General features: G+C 53.2%; 1 protein-coding gene across 8 annotated transcripts in view; it reads right to left on the bottom strand.

Annotated features, from left to right (window-relative positions):
• Positions 1-276: 276 nt before the first annotated feature.
• The window catches only part of ARRB1 (arrestin beta 1), a 78235-nt gene continuing 60026 nt past the window's right edge, over positions 277-18485 (bottom strand). For 4 of the 8 annotated variants that reach the window (XM_024974991.2, XM_059874557.1, XM_059874556.1 and 1 more), the window contains 8 exons: positions 16147-16282; positions 15002-15086; positions 14503-14575; positions 13417-13554; positions 12180-12263; positions 8682-8752; positions 7836-7887; positions 277-6512 (listed from right to left, as the gene is read on the bottom strand). In XM_024974991.2, coding sequence (XP_024830759.1) covers positions 6401-6512; positions 7836-7887; positions 8682-8752; positions 12180-12263; positions 13417-13554; positions 14503-14575; positions 15002-15086; positions 16147-16282 — 751 coding nt within the window. In that variant the 3' untranslated portion in view covers positions 277-6400. Of the gene's footprint in view, positions 6513-7835; positions 7888-8681; positions 8753-10932; positions 10957-12179; positions 12264-13416; positions 13555-14502; positions 14576-15001; positions 15087-16146; positions 16283-18485 lie in introns of all 8 variants that reach the window. The other 4 variants (XM_059874555.1, XM_005216233.3, XM_005216236.2 and 1 more) reach the window with 2 other exon arrangements.

Genomic DNA, 18485 nt, shown 5'->3' on the forward strand with positions numbered 1-18485 from the left:
AAGAGGCCAGCAATGCCAAAGAGAAGATGGGATGGCTTTATCCTAGGAGCAAAGCAGGAGTCATGGGACCCAGCGGTGTCTGAGACGGGTCAGAGGTTTGGCAGCTCCCCCAGGCCCTAAGGCTGCTACGTGGCAGTGAGGGGAGGAGAAGCGATGAGGAGCCCGGTTGGAGTTGGAGCTAACACCTGACCCAGCCAGTCCAGGGCAGCCGGACAGCATTTTCTGGTCTATGTCCTGCCATGGGCTTATGAGATAGAAATAAAAGCACAGTCGGCATCTGTTACAAAAGACCTTTAATGGTCTCCTACTTATGGTTCTTTTGTTCATTTGTCCTGTTAAGAGTTGATAAACTGTAATAACTTATCTGACATAATACGGAATGCCACAGGTACAACATATGAACCTGGAAGGTGGCCCAGGAATAAGGGTATCACGAAAGAATCATTTACAGAAGGACCACAGACCTGGAGACCAGTCTCAATCACTTGTCACTCCCCATGCCCCGGCTGAGCACCGGCTCCCACTGGGAAGGAAGAGGCAGCCCCCTCCCCCAGCAACTGTGGCTAGACCCCAACACTGAGCAGAGATGCGCCAGGAAGATGGCCATTCTACACGGATCCCAAGTGCTCTTGGATCTGCAGAGCAGGCCATGATGCATCCTGAGTTTGTGAGTCCCCCTTCATACCCACCTCTCCCACAACCCTTGCAGTAATCCCTTTGAGGCAGGCAAAGCCTGACACTGTCTCCACCTTACACAAGGGGGAACTGACGTCAGGACCTCAAGGGCACACTTGAACTGAACACAGAATAGCACTTGGCACTTTATCTCCCACGCCACGTGGCTTGCTGTGTCCTAAGTCTCACATGGGAATTCCCTGGGTGGGGGCCAGGCAGGATTCTGTGCCAAGGGCTGGTCCAGGTCTCCCCAAAGTGCCCACCTCTTAGTCAGCCCTGGTGAGGGACCTGGGCAGAATGGCAGGCAAGTAAGAAAAGAATTCAGGGGATGGCACGTGGAGGGACCAGCCTCTCTTCAGGGATTCGCCTGTAGCCCACACACTCAGTTGATTGCAAATGTGGGAACAGAATCCTATTAGAATTGCTTCAGGGAGATTTGCTGCTTAAAGGGCATCTGGAGGAACTCTGCCTTCATAGGAGGGACTTTGGTCATAGTCTCCCTCAACATTTCCTTTTTGAAATCTGGACTTTTCTCCATCTGGCTGTATATTAAAGAGGAACCCAACTCTACTTTCTCTTCCTATCACACTGCTCCTTTGTCATCTCATGGGCCCAGGTCAGGAAAGTCAGGTGTCACACTGGGGCACAGACACAAGTCCTGGGGTGGGGCTGGGCCTCTTTGCTTCATTCACGGTCCCCCATACTGCCTGGGCCAATATCAGGGACAAGACCCATCCTCACAGCACCAGGCCCCCACCCAAGTCAAACCCAGGCCAGAGCTTCAGTGGGGGTGAGCTACAAAACCATCAAATGTTTGCATGTTTACTTGTGTGTATGTGTGTGTGTGTGAATAAGCAAATGTTTGGGCCTGGGTCTGTGATGCAAGTTCCAATACGAAGATACTTTTTATTGGAATGCTAGGGCCATTCCAACATGAAAAGCAAGAATAGAACCTGTGCTTGCTGGTCTAGGATCAAACCTCAGAATGGTGGTTTGAAGTTCTTTTTCAAGAGAAGTTTGAAGGTGAAACCTTGATAGGCAAGACAGATAAAAGAAGAGTTGTTCCGGTGGAAGTAGGAATGATGGGGTGGGGAGGGCTGGAGACATAGCCTTTGCCTCCACCCCGTCGTCCCACCTTAGCAGCCCCTGACAAAGCTCTGTGGAATACAGGGGTTCCACAGCACTTGGTTAGAAAACAAGTGTTTCAGAGTCTATGGATCGTGGGTCCCGGGGACCTGTGCTTTGACTTCCCTTTTGGGGTGAAGAGTTGGAAGAGAGTGATGGGTGGTGGAGGGGGAGAATGTTCCCCCTTCAATGGGCCTCTCCCTGGAGCCACTGTGCAGGGAGCCTGCAGGGGAGTGGTAGAGGTGGGGATCCTGCTCCAGTTAGACCATTTCAGTCCTGGAAAGAGGACAAAAGTGGCGGAGCTGCCTGGGCCAGGAGAACAAATTGCCAGGCCCAAGGCAGGCTTACGTGTGAGGGTGGGGAGAGTCTGTTTTGGTCCATGTTGACTTTAAAAACATCAGAACGATTACAGGCCTATGTCCAAGGGACCCTAGGAGAGTTCAAGACTGGGGCCTAATGCCTTCCTCCAGGATGGGTGGAGGATGCTCAGTCCCCAGTTGCTGGCAGGAGGGAAGCTGCCTCTGTGGGCTGCTGACACCACCAGGGATGAGTCAGCGGGGACTCTGATCTCAGAGTAAAGAGGCCTGGGCTTTCCTCGAGCCCAAATCCCTCCCATGTGTCACCAAGAAGTGACAATTGGCAGCTCTGGTTGATCCTGGAGGGGGCCTGACACTTTGAAGGGGCAGGCAATTTCTATTCCACCTCACCCTTGGGGTTCTTCAGCAGGGTAGTGGGGGGTTCAGCCCCGCTATGCCGGGGGGCTGGAGGCTCTTCCTAACCTGGGATCAGATCCAAGCCTTCCTGGCCTCTGACACCAAGATGCACCCAGCTCCCCAATCACTGACACCATCCACGTGTCTCTGTTTTGGTTGCTGGGATCACGGCCTCGGTGCGGGAGGCATTCCTGAACAGTGTCTGAATTTCCTTCTCAGCTGGGTCATCAAAGCCAAACTGGCCTCCTCTCATTCTGGTTGACCTCTGCCTAAGTGAGACTGGAGCAAGAGATGGAGGAGGTGGGTGGGAGGGCTCAACTGGCAGCACACTTCTTGTGTGACCCTGGGCTGCTCCCGCACAATGGCAGGGCCGTGGCCTGAGCAGCCATTTGCAAATTACAGAGCTGATTTTCATCTCCTTTGGGCCTTACAAGTCCCTTGAATTGCGTGGGAAAGAAATGACTGTCCCATTTTCAGTTACAGAAACCAAGCCCAGGGGGTTGAATGGGATATTCAAGGCTCCTCGGCTGCGGGGCAACAGCCAGTGGGGAGAGGCATCGTGGACTTCTGGGCCAGGGTACTCTTCACTGCACCATGTGGGACCAGCTTGTCAGTAATTCCCCCAGCTGAACCAAGACCCAAGTGAGCTCACCTTGCTGGTCTGGGCTCTGAGACCGAGGAGGCTGGTGGAGTCCAGCCAGATCTCAGTCCTTATCTTCACAAGGACTGTACTCCTCTCTTGGTTGGGAAGGTGAGGAAGTCCAGCTGGCTCTCTGCCTGTAAACTTTCACCCAGGCCATGCTCTTCCTTCCTGCCCAGACTGCTATCTACATGTCACCCACTGCAAAATCTCAGTGTGGAGAGATGTGGTCAGCACAGGCCACAAATGTGTGGACAGAGAGAGCAGGACTGTGGGCTGGTGCCTGGAGCTGAGTGGGGCTCCCCACCCCCAGTGTCACTCCAGGGGTTCACCAGGACAGGCTGACTCCAGATGGAGAGGGGCCCTGCAGAGAAGGGGCTGCAGGACGGGGTGGGGTCTGGAGCCAACCAGAGGCTTGGAAAGATAATCTGGGCCTTTCTCAGGAAGAAGCCTGAGTGTTCACTGTGCTGCCATGCATGGCTATGCAGGAGGGCACTCAGCCCAGGGACATGTGGGGCTGAACTCCAGCCTGTGACCACTTGGGAAGCTGTGCATTCCTAAGTGGGTTGAATCCACCTGGAAGAGGCACTGTTTCTAACTCACATCAAGGCACTGTACGGGCTAGCAGCAACCATGGAGCCCTGAATGCAATGGCCCCTCATTACTTCCCCTATAACTCTCCCTTGATCACTTTGTGAGGACAGGGGCTGGGACTGACCCAGCTCTGTGTCTCCAGCGCTTAGCACCAAGTGGAGAAGTTATCAACCAAGCACGGTTAAGCCAAATGAACTTGACTACTGCTCATCTGTAGTCCTGGGCCCAAAGAAGAAATAGAAGGTTAAATAGGCCCATGATGCTTTTTGCAGCTGGAAAATTTCAGTTCAGCACTGTGATAAACCCAAAATGGTCAGTGTGATTTTGAGGTGGAAGGAAATTAAGAAACCAGCCTGACAAAGCTTTTGTGTGACTGCATTAGTGACATGGAGAGAGGTCTATTTGTAGGTAAGGGATCACCACAAATCCTAAAGGGTCTTGTACCAGCCCCAAAGGTTCCAGAAGACAACCCTGAAGAGCGTATGCTGGCCATACCTTGTTCCAACAATTCATTAACTCTCCAGCTGCCCAATGAGGTACAAACTGTCCAGCAAGCTCTAGGAGGGACTGGATGCAGCTGGGACCCTAGAATTGACTGGGGGAGTACGACTATCCCAAGCTGACTTGTTTCTGACCTGGAGTGGGGGTCCCTGGAGTGAGATTCAGCAGGGAAGAGCTGGGGTGCAGTGCCAGGCATATGAACTGGGTAATTTCACCATGGAAAATGGTTGCAAAGTCCATCCCAGGAGGGGCTGAACTGAAGAGCTGAGATCCAACTTGTATAATAAAACTTGGCCATCTCCCTTTTCACAAGTATGGGACACGGACAGAAAGGAGGAAGAGATCCCCTTGCCCTGCTAATCAATACATCTGCTTGGGTATGAGGCAAACTTCAGGATATCCAAAGAGGGTGTGAAGTACTGCAGGGCCTCTCACAAGCTCTCTTCCCCTCCCCCTGCCACGCCTCAGCAAATACAAACAAATACAAATACCTTCTGTAATACTTGATCCCTAGGGCCAAGTAGCTCATGCTAACTACAGCCACAGCTTGCCATCAGGCAACCCCCACCCTGGCCCAGCCCAGGGACCTTAGAAGGGCTCTTCTGAGGCCTGGAGTGGGTGTAGGGTGGTGTGCTAGGTGCCCTCTATTGCCCTGCCAGCTCTGGGGTTCAGTGAATCATAGTTGGTGGCAGACAGACCAGAATCAGTGGTTCTGGCTCCACCCACCAGACCAGAAACTCTGATGTTCACAAATTCTTGGAGGCAGAGCTGGGAGGGCCCTTTGTGATCACCTGGTCGAACCCCTTGGTTTTCTAGGTAAAGTACTTGAGGCCCAGAGATGGAAAGGAACTTGCCCAAAGTCACACAGCAATGAGCATCAAAGGTCAGAGAAACAGATAACTTTTAACACTTTCTGCCTCCTTGTCTGCCTGCCCTGTTGCCCTGGAAGTATGCCCATGTCCTAATCACAGCAACAGCAGCACATGGGTACTGCACACCCATGAAACCAGGAACCACTGTGTGTGTGTGTGTGTGTTGGGGGGGTGGTCATCAGCTCCCCAAGGAAACAAAGGAGTCCCCCTTCCTTTTAGGTAAGGACAACTCAGTGGACCTTGCCACCTTCTATGGAAGGATCCCCTTTGACTGTGGACACAGTGGTCTCAGGGGCTCTCTTCAAGTCCAGCCCTGGAGATCTGCAAGGGCAGGAAGACATTGGTGGCCTCAGTCGTTCTGGCCCTTCAGCCTTGCTTCCCACCAGATCGCTGATCCCTCTTAAGGAAGGGGGCCGGGCAGACTCTCACCTTCCCACCCCACCCCCATCTCAGAGTCACCCTTCAGAACACGTCCTCAAGACCGTGGTGTTTTCCGAAGGCCCCTCCCTTCTCTCTGTCACACTCTGCGCGTATCTGTGGATGACACATACACAAGATACAAGGCAGCTAGGATATTACATCCTGATGGCACTGAAATAGACTTGGGCTACTTCACATGACTTGCCTTAGACTAGGTAACTGCTGGTAAGAAAGTCAGCCCAACTGCTTTGCTCCATTCCTGGGGTCTACAAACCTTCACCAAGGTCACTGTCAGCCACAGAGGAACAGGGGGCAGGGACGAGGGAAGAAGAAGACAGCTGTTTGGTAGGTCTGAACTTCGAGCAAATCTGTGTGGACAATCTATCCATGGGTCTGTCCCCTCCCAGCCAGAGGAGGGTGGCCTTCAAAGCGGTCATGTTTTAGCTGCCAGAACTGTATTCATCACCTGGGACAGTGGCCACATCCTCTCACGCGTCTTGAGCCCCCATCCCCACCTCGCCAAGCCCTTGTGCCCCATCTTCCCCTTTCTGCTCCCCATCCCGAGTCAAATCCGAAGGCCAGAGCTGTGCTGGCCTGTCTGGGGGTCAATAGGAAAAGAGGGGGAATGGAGAAGTGATGCAGTGAGAGGGTGAGGGTGCTGCCTGTGGCCCTGTTGGCATGGTGATGGGGGCCAATCCTGAGGCCAGGGGTTCGCCACCGTGACCTGGAAGACCGCTGGGGCCCCCTGGTAGAAACTGGAAGAACAAAGGGGAGGGGGAGCCAGGACAGGAAGAAGACGAACAAGCATCCTAGTGCATGAGAGTGGACCTGGAGCTGCCCGGAGGGAGGGCAGCCCCAGTCTATCTGTCGTTGAGCCGCGGAGAGCCGGTACCATCCTCCTCTTCCTCCTTGTCATCCTTCATGCCTTTTAGTCTCTGGCGGGCAAAGTCCTCAAACACAATGTCGTCATCGCTGGTGGGAAAGACAAGGAAAACAGGCATGTTTGCAGGGCAGGGAGAGGAAGCTTATCCAGAGGGGTCAGAGGGCCTGCACAGCCCAGCGGGACCCAGAGGCTGTCCTCCAGGACTGGTCTTGGATAGAAAGGCCTGCCAGGCCAGCACATCTGGATGCCCATCAACGACAGTGGGACCAGCCAGTTGCAGAAATACCAGAGGGAGGCATGAGTTTGCTAAGGGCTGGAAATCGACCCAGCTTGAGAAGCTGGGGTTCAGGCACACATCAAATTGTGGGTGGGGGCGGGGAGTGAGGCAGGGTTAGGGCCAGAGGAGGAACTTATTCCACAAAGAGGCCAGGCCGACAGCGGTCTCACAGCATATTCTGAGTCCCCCAAGAACGGGCCCAGGAAACCCCATCCACCCCCACCCGAAGAACTACCCTCAGGAAGCATTCCTGTTTTCTGAGAAAACCCCAAAGGCCCTTTCTCCAGGGAAATGACAGCTCACATTCTACCCTGAGGGATCTTGGATATACAGGGCCTGTGGGGGCTGGGGTGGGGGCTAGGCAAAGCCCAATAGGGGTGGGGAGCAGAAAAAATGTGAGTGGAGAAAGAGGGTGCCTGAGAGGGGTTCCAGGGCTAAGGGCTGCCTCTAAGAACAGTGAGCTCCCTTCTACTAATAAAATATGTCTACGTGGGCCCACTCTCCAGGCCCCAGCCCCACAGAATTCAGCTAACTGCACAGGGTATCCTCCATGGGGTGACTTAAGACCCGACACATCTCCTGGAGGACAAAGGAAGCATAGATTTGGAGCTGGAGCGAGAAAGCTGCTCAGCCCTGGAGGTGGTTCATGTCTGCCCAGGTCCTCCCCTCTGGCCACTGTCCTGTGAGGTGACAGCCTTTGACCACAGGGCCATCCATACTGGTCCTCGTGAGTCAGAAACAACAAGATCCCCAGAACCTTCCCCACCCCACAGCCTGATTCCACTGGCTGGACACCAGCCAAGCAGGAGGGTCCCAGCCCAGGGCCACAAACCAGCCCTGTGACAGCCGACCAGGTGCTGTGGATGGACGAACGGACTGACGGACTGACGGACGTGCAAGGACGAGGGAGGAAGACAGACCCCACCAAGGCAGGAGGAAGAGGAACAGGCACCGAGGGTCCTTCAAGTCACATGCAGGCAAGCGGGTTGCTGAAGAGGCGAGCAGAGGCGGCTCTCAGCAGAAGGGTTAGACCACTGCTCCTCGGGGTTAATTAGCATAAGTGCAAATAACCAGGTAGCCCCGCCCACCGCCCAAGGCCCGCCCCGCCCATGTCTGCAGGCAGGGTTCTGCTTACTTGGTGTCAAGTTCTATGAGATTGGTATCTACCGGCGTCTCGTGCTCTGGAACTAAACACAGGGCAGATGACCGCCCACGGGTTACTGGCGAGTGGGTGAGGGGGCAGGTGGGCACAGGTCCTCACCCCGGGACAACTAAGCTAAGGTAGGGGAGGGAAAGGAGAAAGGGGGAGTGAGGAAGCCAGGGCTGGTCCCTGGTCTCAGAAACACCTCAAATCAGCTTAAATGAAGGGAGGAGGGTCCAGGCAGAGCCAAGGAGGGCCAGGGAGCAGCACCAGGGGAACAGACAAATCTCTGGACCCTGCTCTTTTTGGCATGTCTCCAACACAACTTAGATTCATTTGTTGCATGCCTCACTCACTAACTCTAATATAACTATTTTTTCACATGTTCACATCTCTGAACTTGCGGTATGTTTTACAGTCATTAGCATTTCATAGTTTAATTATGGGGACATTTTTCTTTCTTTGTAGTACGTGCTACAATGTCTCTTTTGACTGAAACAGTCTTAGGTTTAATGAAATATGACCAATCTGGTATCACTTGGAAATATCACTGGGATGGTGTGCCCAGATATCATCCTATCCATGCAGACCCTTCAACTGTGCCTGGATTCGAGACAAGGGCTCCTGGCATGGCCCTTCCCACCACCCTCACCACCCCCAGCCCACAGAGAACAGAGCCAGACCTTTCTGTCTACTGGGGAGTCAGATGCAAATAGGAGTGTGGGCCTAAAAAAGATCCTGTGAACTGGGGAAGAGGGGTGACCCTGGACTGAAGGCTAACTCAGTGCAAGGTGGGGTGACAGGGAAACCCTATCCCAGGAACCCACAGATTCTGCTTACCTTCCCGGTGTGGGGGTTCCTCTTTGGGCTTGGGGTGCATTAGGGTGAAAGGCAGTTCCACGGCCACATCACTGAAAGAGACCCAGACAGGTTGAGCCTTGAGCCCAATCCCAGACTCAAGGCCAGACTCAATGCCCCATCAGTCTGAGAACTGGGAAAGGTTCTGTGATCAGAGGAGGTAGCTCTGGACCAAGAGGCAGGAAATCTGGCCCCAAGCCCCAGTCCCACCACTCTCTGAGCATCAGGCTATCTGGGATAATGGAAACTTCCCCTTTCCTGAGAAGGCTCCTTGAATTTCCATGAGCTAGGAGGTGGCACAGGGCAGTGAGCATGCATCTTGCTTACCGGGTGGCTCCAGAGGGGCCCCAAGATCCTGTGGACCTCCAACGGTCACATCCCAGCCTCCTCTGCCACTGCCCTTCCCAACTTCCTGACTGAAACTCCTCCCACCCTCACTCTCCTCTCTCTCAACATCTCCAGGGGGCTCCTATGAAAGCTCCCAGGTGGCCCGAGTCCCCTGCAATCTAGATGATGCACTGCTGAGGTCAGTTTAATCAAATTCAAGCTGGATGGGACCCTGGTCTCAGTTGTCTACAGAGCTGTCTACATTGTGCTCAGAGCCTTGAAGCCCTATGGGGGTGGAAGGATGGGTGAGGTGGTGCTACTGGCTAGAGCTTCTGACCGGGCTTCTCTGCCCTTGGCCCTGATTGACAGAATAATAACAAGAACACACACTGACAGGGTGCTGACTCTACACCAAGCAGTACTCTAGAATCACTCTTTTTAATATTTACAACAACCCTACTATTATACCCAATGTACAGATTGGGAAACTGAGACCAAGGAGAAAACGTATCTTGTCCAAGGCTCTACAGCTATTAAAAGAAAGTGACAGGCTGAGGATTCTGACTCCCTAATTCACACCCTTAACCCTGTGTGATAACAACTCGGAATTGAGAAGGTGATTCCACCCACCCTCTCTCTCCACTCTGGACAAAAGCAGGCTGGAAAGCTCCTCTACTCTGCAGGGGAGTGTCACCCTACAAATCCCTGTCAACCTTGAGCCCCTCCAGGCACATCACCTTCCTGACTTTGCTGCCAGGGCCGGGTTGAGGGAAGGATGGGGCAGGGGATGAAGTGGTCAGGGGAACCAACTATGCAACCAGGAAGGGATGCTCCCCTGACCCCTCTATTCACTGACGAGCAGTTTACATCTTTAAGTCTCACTGAGCTCACCTAGAAAACAGCGCTAACTCTACTCACCTTCTAGAACCACTTCCAGGAGGTAATGTAGGTAAAAAGGCTTGGTTAAACTGTGAGGCTTGTGCTTGCCAGAATCATGACTTCCCCTCAACAGGGACATGGAGGTTTCATAAAGCTATTGAAACAATGTGGCTTTTTTGTTTGACTTTGGTTTTGTTTTTTGCTTTTTTTTTTTTTTTTGCTTCCAAAGAGGACAGCTTCTTCAGTTCACTTGGGAAAGTGAGCTATCAGAATGGAAGCTGGTGGAAGACTGAGACCGCCATCCGGAATATGGATGGAAGAATGTGGACCTTAACCTTCCTTCCACCAGGTGACAAGCAATCATGGACAGGGAATGTGTCTGGTTCCTCTCTGGGACCTCAGTCTCCCTCACAAGGCTGGGCTCAAGCCTGGGTTCAAGAACTCCTTACTGAATTAGATTGAATCAACTTGAATTAATTTCACTTCTCCTAACGGACTAAGGTTTCTTGGGATGAGCAATATTAGCTTCCTGGGACAGGAGGAAGCAAAACCACTGGGTTTGGGGCACATGAATTTGTGGAAAATGCACGTGGATCCAGCTGGTTCCAAGAAGTCTGTCTACAGAAGCAGAGCTCCTCAGGACTTCTTAGTAACACTCAGCCAGCAGTTAGTTCTCATTCACCTAGAAGGGTTTGAAAGCCACAAAGCCTAAGTTTATCCAAAACATCCTGTAAAACAGACTGATTGGGGGCCAGTCCCCAGATCACTGAAGCCCACGTTGCTGTCTGCAAAGGTCCTTGTCACTTGGGTGGGATGGAACAGCAGGGCAAGTTTTGAAAGGAGAAACCGCACCTTCCCAGCCCCTCCGGAGACAGTCCTAGTCCCCGCACATGCCTGAGCCTGGCAATCAAAAACCTGAGTGCTAAGAGTCCTTCCTACCCAGGGCCCGTGGCTCTGGACGGTCAGGACAATGGTCTCTGGGCCCTTCAGGAAGGTGGGTTGATTAGGTTGAAGGGAGGGGCTTTACCTGGATGCAAGATCTCCCAACAGGCTGGGTGGGTCAGAGGAGGCGGAAGAAGTGGTCAGGAGAGAGTTCAGAGAGGAAGAAAACAGAAAGCACGTTCATTCACCACACTTAGGGGTAGGTTAGACCCGGGGACACACTCCTCCCACCCCAGGTGTAACCGCTCATCAGGGATATACGGAAGTGGTATGAGCCCTGCCAGGGGGACTGAAACCAGGCCCGGTTCAGCCAAACTCCCTGCGAGGGCAGCCCCAGGATCCTCTTCTATAAAGGAGACACACAAGTTCAGCCCTGTGCTGCCAGCACTGGGGAAGCTGGGGCTATCCAATGGCAGAAGGAAGTACTTCAGGATGCCCTGAGGATGCCTCAAGAAGGAGCCTGAGGCACAAGACCCACAGGGTCTTGCAAGGGTCAGAGGACACAGGATTTGAGATCTGTGATTCTGAGATGTCCTATAATACATGGCCAGTATTATACACCACCACCACAGGAGGCATTATTCTAAAAATAAAGGAGACTTGATGTCTAATGCTATTAGCTTTCCAATCTTTTCAAAGAAATTTATGAATTAAAAAAAATCCCTCTGACAAATTAGAAATCCTAATTCTAGATGTATAACAACCTGTTGGCTTAGTATATCGGGAAAAGTGTGAGTTCTTTCTGGGCTTCCACCCGACTCTGCTCTGGATCAGGGAATATGTTTGGTTTACTGTTGTTACCCCAGCACCCAGCCTGTGACCTGAGATTAGAGAAGGAGATTTCGGGAAATGTGTGGGGAACTGTTTTGGCCTCTGTTTCCCCATCTGTAAAGTGGGACAGTCAGAGCACCCTCAATCCAGCTCTGGGATTCTGAGCTCCTTGAGCCACTTCCCCAGCAGATCAGCCTGGGCATAAGTGGGGGTATGGTGGGTGCTGTGCCCTGAGATGTGATGAGGGGCACAGCACCCCTTGGAAACCCCACAGCACAGACTCTTAGGAAGTTCCCGCCACCTCCCATGTGCCCAGACCAGGGACAGGGAAGAGGAGGAGGAGGTAAAAGAAAAGGAAGAAGAAAAGGGGGAGGGGAGAAAGAGGGGAGGAAAAGAGAGGGGCTGAAAGCCTCTGAAACAGGAGAGGGAAAAGGGTGAAGGAGAAGGAAGAGGAACAAGACAAGATCCAGCAAGTAGGCAGAATGGGGCACTGGGTGTGGCCGTCAGGGACCTTCCTGCCCACCCTCTGGGGGCTGGGCTGGGCTGGGCTGGAGCACTCACCCGCCACGAGACACCACCAGCTTCACTTTCACTTTGTAGGAAACAATGATGCCCAGGATCTCCCGGTTGGCTCCTTCCCTCAACCTGCAAGGCGACATAGGGAAGCCAGTTCATGGGTCTTGTGAGACACGGCAGGATGGGCTGCGCCAGGGCAGCACCGTAGGTCCCCTCCTGACCACTCAGCCACCAGGTGCAGGCGGAGCCCAGTGTGTGAGAAAGACGAGGTCTTTCCTTGGGAGCAAGAGCTCAGGGCACTGGGCCCCAGGTCTGACTGTGCTGCCCTGGGAACCAGCTCCTTCCCGCCCAGAGCCCAAGTCCCAGCAAGGAGGTAAGGGGTGGGCTCTTCCTGCTGGGTGGCTTCCCTTTCTCTTGCTGCTGGCAGAGAGGAGGGGGCAGTGGGCAGGGGAAGGGAGGTGCTGCAGAGGTGGGTCAGGCCCCAGGAAGGGCCAGACCTCAGCAGGTAGGGCAAGAGGGGTCCTCATACCCCCCGGTTTCCATTAGAGCAGGGTAGCCTCAGAGAGGCAGTGGTGACCTTGGGGTAAGATACCTGGGATCCCTTCCTTCCAAGACACCTCCACATGTGGTTGAGCCCAGCTCACCACCCTCATCTCTCTGGACTCCCAGACCCCGTCCTCATTCATCCTCTCCTCCCAGGACCCTTCCAGAAGCCCCTCCCACCCTTCCTTCCTTCTTTCCATCCTTCTTTCCAGCCTTGCTCTGCCTCAGGGATGCACTCTATCCAGCTGAAGACACAACCAGGTCAGGAGCTGCTGCCTCCTGCACAAAGCCTCTCCATGTCACCCTCCCCTGGGCAAGGCACTGACTAAGGGAGCCTGGTGGAGTGGTCCATCGTGTTCTCTGGGCACCCCTGGAGAGGGGTGGGATCAGGTGACAGCTTCCCTGGCAGTTCAAGCTCATGAGGACGGGCCCTTGACAATGGTCGGGGAGAGGGTAGCCTGAGCCTGTGCTGGCCCTGCTGGGACCAAGGTGGGTGTGGATCCATCTGGGGGAGGATGGTAAAGAATCTGCCTCCAATGCAGAAGACCCAGCTTCGATCCCTGGGTGGGGAAGATCCCCTGGAGGAGGGCACGACAACCCATTCCAGTGTTCTTGCCTGGAGAATCCCACAGACAGAGGAGCCTGGCAGGCTGCAGTCCATGGGGTCACAAAGAGTCAGACACGACTGAGCGACTAACACACAGTGGGGAGCCTGGGACCAGGGAGGGTGGGTCCTCACAGGGTGCTGGAGGCCAGGTTCGTGTCCTCGTGTTTGAGCTTCCCGTCCAGGGCGAGGCCCCGCTTCTCTCGATTGTTGGCCAGGAAGGGGGTCAGCGTGTAGACCTTGCAGAACGTAGAGCTGGGTGCCACTGTGTCACTGGAAAGAAGGGAGACTAGTGTGGAGATGCCCCCAGAGCCAACCCCAGCCTCACCCCCAGCCCACCCAGGACACAGAGCCCTGCTCTAGCCTCCCTCTCCTGTGAAGGGCCCACCTTTAGGCCCAGCTCTGCAGGGAGACCACTGCCACCCAAAAGGGACGTCTATGCTCCACATGCAAACAGCAGTGACTCTGGGGTGACCCAACAACTTAATTCGTGGTTTCTAGGCAGCTTCAAGTTTTAAAAAATTCATTGTACTGTTTGCCCTGTGCTGTATGACTAGGATAATGTTTTTTAGTGGAGAGAGTGTGGCCTGTTTTTCCCCTAACGTATTACTGTGAAAAAATTTCAAACATATAGGAAAACTGAAAGAATTGTGCAATGATCACTCACCTCCTAAGTTCTACAATGAAGACCTTACTTGCTGTATCTCATCTCTATCCATCGTGTGTAAGGTGTTTGGATTGTTCAGTTTTTACCTACTTTTGCTCCACCCCCTAACCCCTTTTCAACAATAAGAGAGCTGCGGTGCAGCAAGCCTTGGAGCCCCAGCTCTGCCAGTGGCCAGCCCTGTGAGGTTGAGCAGTCACATCTCTCTGCCCCCACTTCCTTCTCTGCACACTGGGGGCAGCGGCAACCCCAATGCAGAAGGCTCCAGGCAGTCTAGGCTTCCATAGCCCCGCTCCTCGCAGATTCACTAGCTCTTATTTTGTCATTCTAGTTTTGGTGGGTCTTTTCCCTGACTGGAGCATGTATTTCCTTGTAGCTAAACCAAGCGGCTGGGTGGTTTTTCAAAAAGCTATTCAGGGCCATCTATGCTGAGCAGCAAGTCTGAGGCCAGACCCTCTGCCAGGTGGAGCAGAGCTACTGGGCCTATAACTGGACCCAGGGCTTCTCCTTTCCCCAGCTGATTCCACCCATCCAAGGCTGGGCTTGTGCTCACTTACTCAGCCTCTTCCATGGCCACAGGGCACTTGTACTGGGCTGTGTTGAACAGACAGATGTCTGCATACTGGCGCACTGCAGAGAAAGAGGGAAACGAGGTGGGTGAGTCCAGGGCTCCCAGGCTCTCTGAGTTGGGATGTTCAGCCCCAGGTAACAGCCAGAGGCCACCAGGAGTTTCTGCAGGAGATGGACCCCATCCTCCACCCAAAGGGCAGCCTGAACAGGCCCATTTCCTTCCATTACCAAAAATCTCCCCCTCAAGGACAGCTCTGTCAAGGGAACTTAGAAGAAGGGCTTCAACAGTAAACTCATTACCTGGCCAGTAAGCAGCCTGTTACCAGCCTCAAAAGCCTTATCCTTCGGCTTAGAGCAGGCCTTAGTCTTCCCTTCAGGCTAGTAGTTATTTACAGGGCTGTTAACAAAGGGAGAGCCTTCGGCTGCCCCCAACCCCTGGGAGGAGTCCCCTTGCCCATCCCCTGGACTGGCCCTCTGCCTGGGTACCCGAGATCTTGATCTTCTTCACCGTCTTGTTGGTGTTGTTGGTGACATGGACGTTGACACTGATGGGTTCTCCGTGGTAGTAGATCTGGGAGGTGGAAGAAGTAGCCAGGGAGGAGGGTAAGATTCCAAAGCTTTAGATGAAGGGGAGGGAAATGAGGCCCCACACACATCTCCTGGGGTTCCCCAGGTCTTGGCCACTCTGACATTGGCCCCAAGCTCATCAGTCACTTCCCACTGATGCTAAGCCACCAGGCATGTTAGACTTAAGTTCCTCTGTGGACCTTGAAAGATAATTGAATTAGAAGGTAATAATCCTAGGCTCTGGGCTTCCCTGGTGGCTCAGATGGTAAAGAATCCATCTGCAATGCAGGAGACCTGGGTTGGGAAGATCCCCTGAAAGAGGGCATGGAAACCCACTCCAGTATTCTTGCCTGGAGGATCCCCATGGACAGAGGAGCCTGGTGGGCTACAGTCCAGGGGGTCGCAAAGAGTTGGACATGACTGAGTGACTAAGCACAGTACAATCCTGGGCTCCAGTCCTGGGTTGGTCACCAAAAGTAATGATAACAGTAATACTAACAATAATAAAGATGAGAGCAGTAAGGCCTTGGACAGGTTATCTAAGCCTTGGTTTCCCCCGCTGTCCATTGGAGGGGCTGGAGTAAGTGATACATCAAGTCCCTGCCAGCTCAGGCTGCCTGGAATTTAGACCTGGGAGGATCTGGAAGAAGCAGGAGAGAGGTGGGGAGGGGCTGACCCACTCTGTGAGGGAACTGGCTCTGAAACCTCACTGAAGAGCCTCGATTTATATCTTGGCCTAAGCACTTGCCTTCACTGTGCCCCTGAGAGGGAGAGGGGGTGCTCACATTTCAAAGGGGGATGGGGATGCAGGGGGACGGTCAGGACCCAGGATTCTTCAGAAGGCACACTGACTTCTGAAGTCAACCGCATCCTTCAGGCTCATGCCCATCCCGTCACCCCTTCAGTCCCCAGAGGCTTCTCCAAATCTCCCAAGGAGGTCTCAGCTTCCCTGAGCCCTGTGGTCCTCGGGTGGGAGCTTCTCCCCAGAGGCTGTGAGAGAGCTGGGATCTAAGGCTCCAGCCCTGGGAGGGCAGCCCCACCCATGCCAAGCCCCAACCTCCTACCTCCTTGTCCAGGGAGGCCTCCAGATGCAAGGGCTTGTCTGACATGAGGAACTGCCTGGTGGTCTCGGCCGTGGGCTGGGGGCCAGGCCTCTCTGGGGCATACTGAACCTTCCGGATGACCAGGCGCACAGAATTCCTAGGGGACATGGGCAGAGCAAATGATGACCAGAGTCCCTTGCCTCTATCCCCTTCCCTTGTGACCCTCACATCCTTCTCTTGCTCAAGAGACTGCCATGGTTCCCATCTCCTTGGACTCCAGTCCAAACTGCAAAGGTTGGCATAGGGCCCTGTTACCATCTGGTCCCACTCCAACCTCCTCCATCCTGGGAGTCCCCAGCCTCCTCTAGGTCCTCACTGTCATGCTTGATGGTCCCTCTAGTCCTATTTCTGAAGCTTTGCGTACCCTAGGTCCCAACCTATAACACTCTCTTCCAGCTTCTGCCTTCATTTGCTTCCTTCTGCAAGGCTCAGCCAAACACCTGTTCTTCCAGGAAACTTCCTAGATCCACCCACTCTGCTCTTTTCCTGGTCTGAACTCCCACCAGTCAGAGGCCAAGCCACCCCACGACAGTACTGTATGTGGATCCATGTTTTGGTAGCCAGCAGGAGGCTTCCCTGGTGGCTCAGTTGGTACAGAATCCACCTGCAATGCAGGAGACCTGGGTTTGATTCCTGGGTCAGGAAGATCCCCTGGAGAAGGATCTTGCCTGGAAGATTCCATGTATTCTTGCCTGGAAGATTCCAGTATTCTTGCTTGGAAAATTCCATGGACAGAGGAGCCTGGCAGGCTACAGTCTATGGGGTCACAAAGACTCGGACATGACTTAGCAACTACACCACCACCACCAGGATGCTGAGAAAGAGACCATGTTCCACTTTCTGCATCCCTTATGTCGCTAATGGTATGAGCCCTTTAAGGCAGGGGTTCCCAGCCTCCGGTATCTAATGCCTGATGATCAAAGGAGGAGCTTATGTAATAGTAATGGGAAAATAGTGCACAATAAATGCAACGCACTTGAATCATCCTCAAACCATCCCCCACCCACTCACCGACCTTGGTCCACGGAAAAACTGTCTTCCTGTTCAGAAACCTGTTCGGCCAGAAACCAGTTCCTGGCTCCAAAAAGGGTGGGGACTCCTGCTTTAAGGACAGAAGTTTTTGTCTAAATTGTTCACTGCTGTATTCTCAGTATCTAAGACAGTGCTGGCTGCGATATAACAAATACCTACTGCTACTGCTGCTAAGTCGCTTCAGTCGTGTCCGACTCTGTGCGACCCCATGGACTGCAGCCCACCAGGCTCCGCCGTCCCTGGGATTCTCCAGGCAAGAACACTGGAGTGGGGTTGCCATTTCCTTCTCCAATGCATGAAAGTGGAAAGTGAAAGTGAAGTCTCTCAGTTGTGTCTGACTCTTAGCGACCCCATGGACTGCAGCCTACCAGGCTCCTCCATCCATGGGATTTTCCGGGCAACAGTACTGGAGTGGGGTGCCATTGCCTTCTCCCAAATACCTACTAAATAGCTATTAAATAAAAATATACACAGGGGACAAGGGCCCCAGGAAGATACGAAGGTGTGGAGAGGCGATGGAATTCAGTGACGGGGGTGCAGATTCCGTTAGCGGGAGAGAGGCCAGTACAGAGAATAAAGACTCAGCAAGAGGATGGACACTCAGAGACAAGGTGGGGCTCAATGAACATGATGGGCGCAGGGAGGAAACAGGGCCAGCAAGGTTTGGTGAGGGGATGGGGACGCAGTCAGGTGGAGTCCCAGCATTCCCACTTCTCAAATAAGCCACCTCCATTTCCTACAGCTGGATAACCAAGGTTGAAGTCCTTGCTCTTGGACTTCCCTGGTAGTCCAGTAGTTAAGACTTTGCCTTCCAATGCAGGAGGTGTAGGTTTGATGCCTAGCCGGGGAGCTAAGATCCTACATGTCTCACGGCCAAAAAACCAAAACATAAAACACAGGCAATATTGTAACAATTCAATAAAGTCTTTAGAGATGATCTACATAAAAAAGAAATCATTTTTTTATAAGCCCTAATTCTCCCCATATGAATTATATGACTTTGAGTAAATTAACCTCTATGCCTCAGTCTCCTCATCTGTAAAATGGCGATGATAGCAGGACCGACTTCTTAGGGTTGTTGTGAGGATTAAATTAGTTTGTACATGTCCATCACTTTGAACTGTGTCTGGTACCTAATAAGCTGGTAAGTGTGAGTTGCTCTATCATTATTAGTAAATTCTGGTGTGGACTTAAAATGTCAAATTGGTAATAGGTTGAGAGTGCTGGCTCTCAACGTTGCCTCCCCTTCCTTGCTCTAGGTAGGCTAC

Source organism: Bos taurus, chromosome 15 (assembly GCF_002263795.3).
Source record: "Bos taurus isolate L1 Dominette 01449 registration number 42190680 breed Hereford chromosome 15, ARS-UCD2.0, whole genome shotgun sequence".
NCBI lineage: Eukaryota > Metazoa > Chordata > Mammalia > Artiodactyla > Bovidae > Bos > Bos taurus.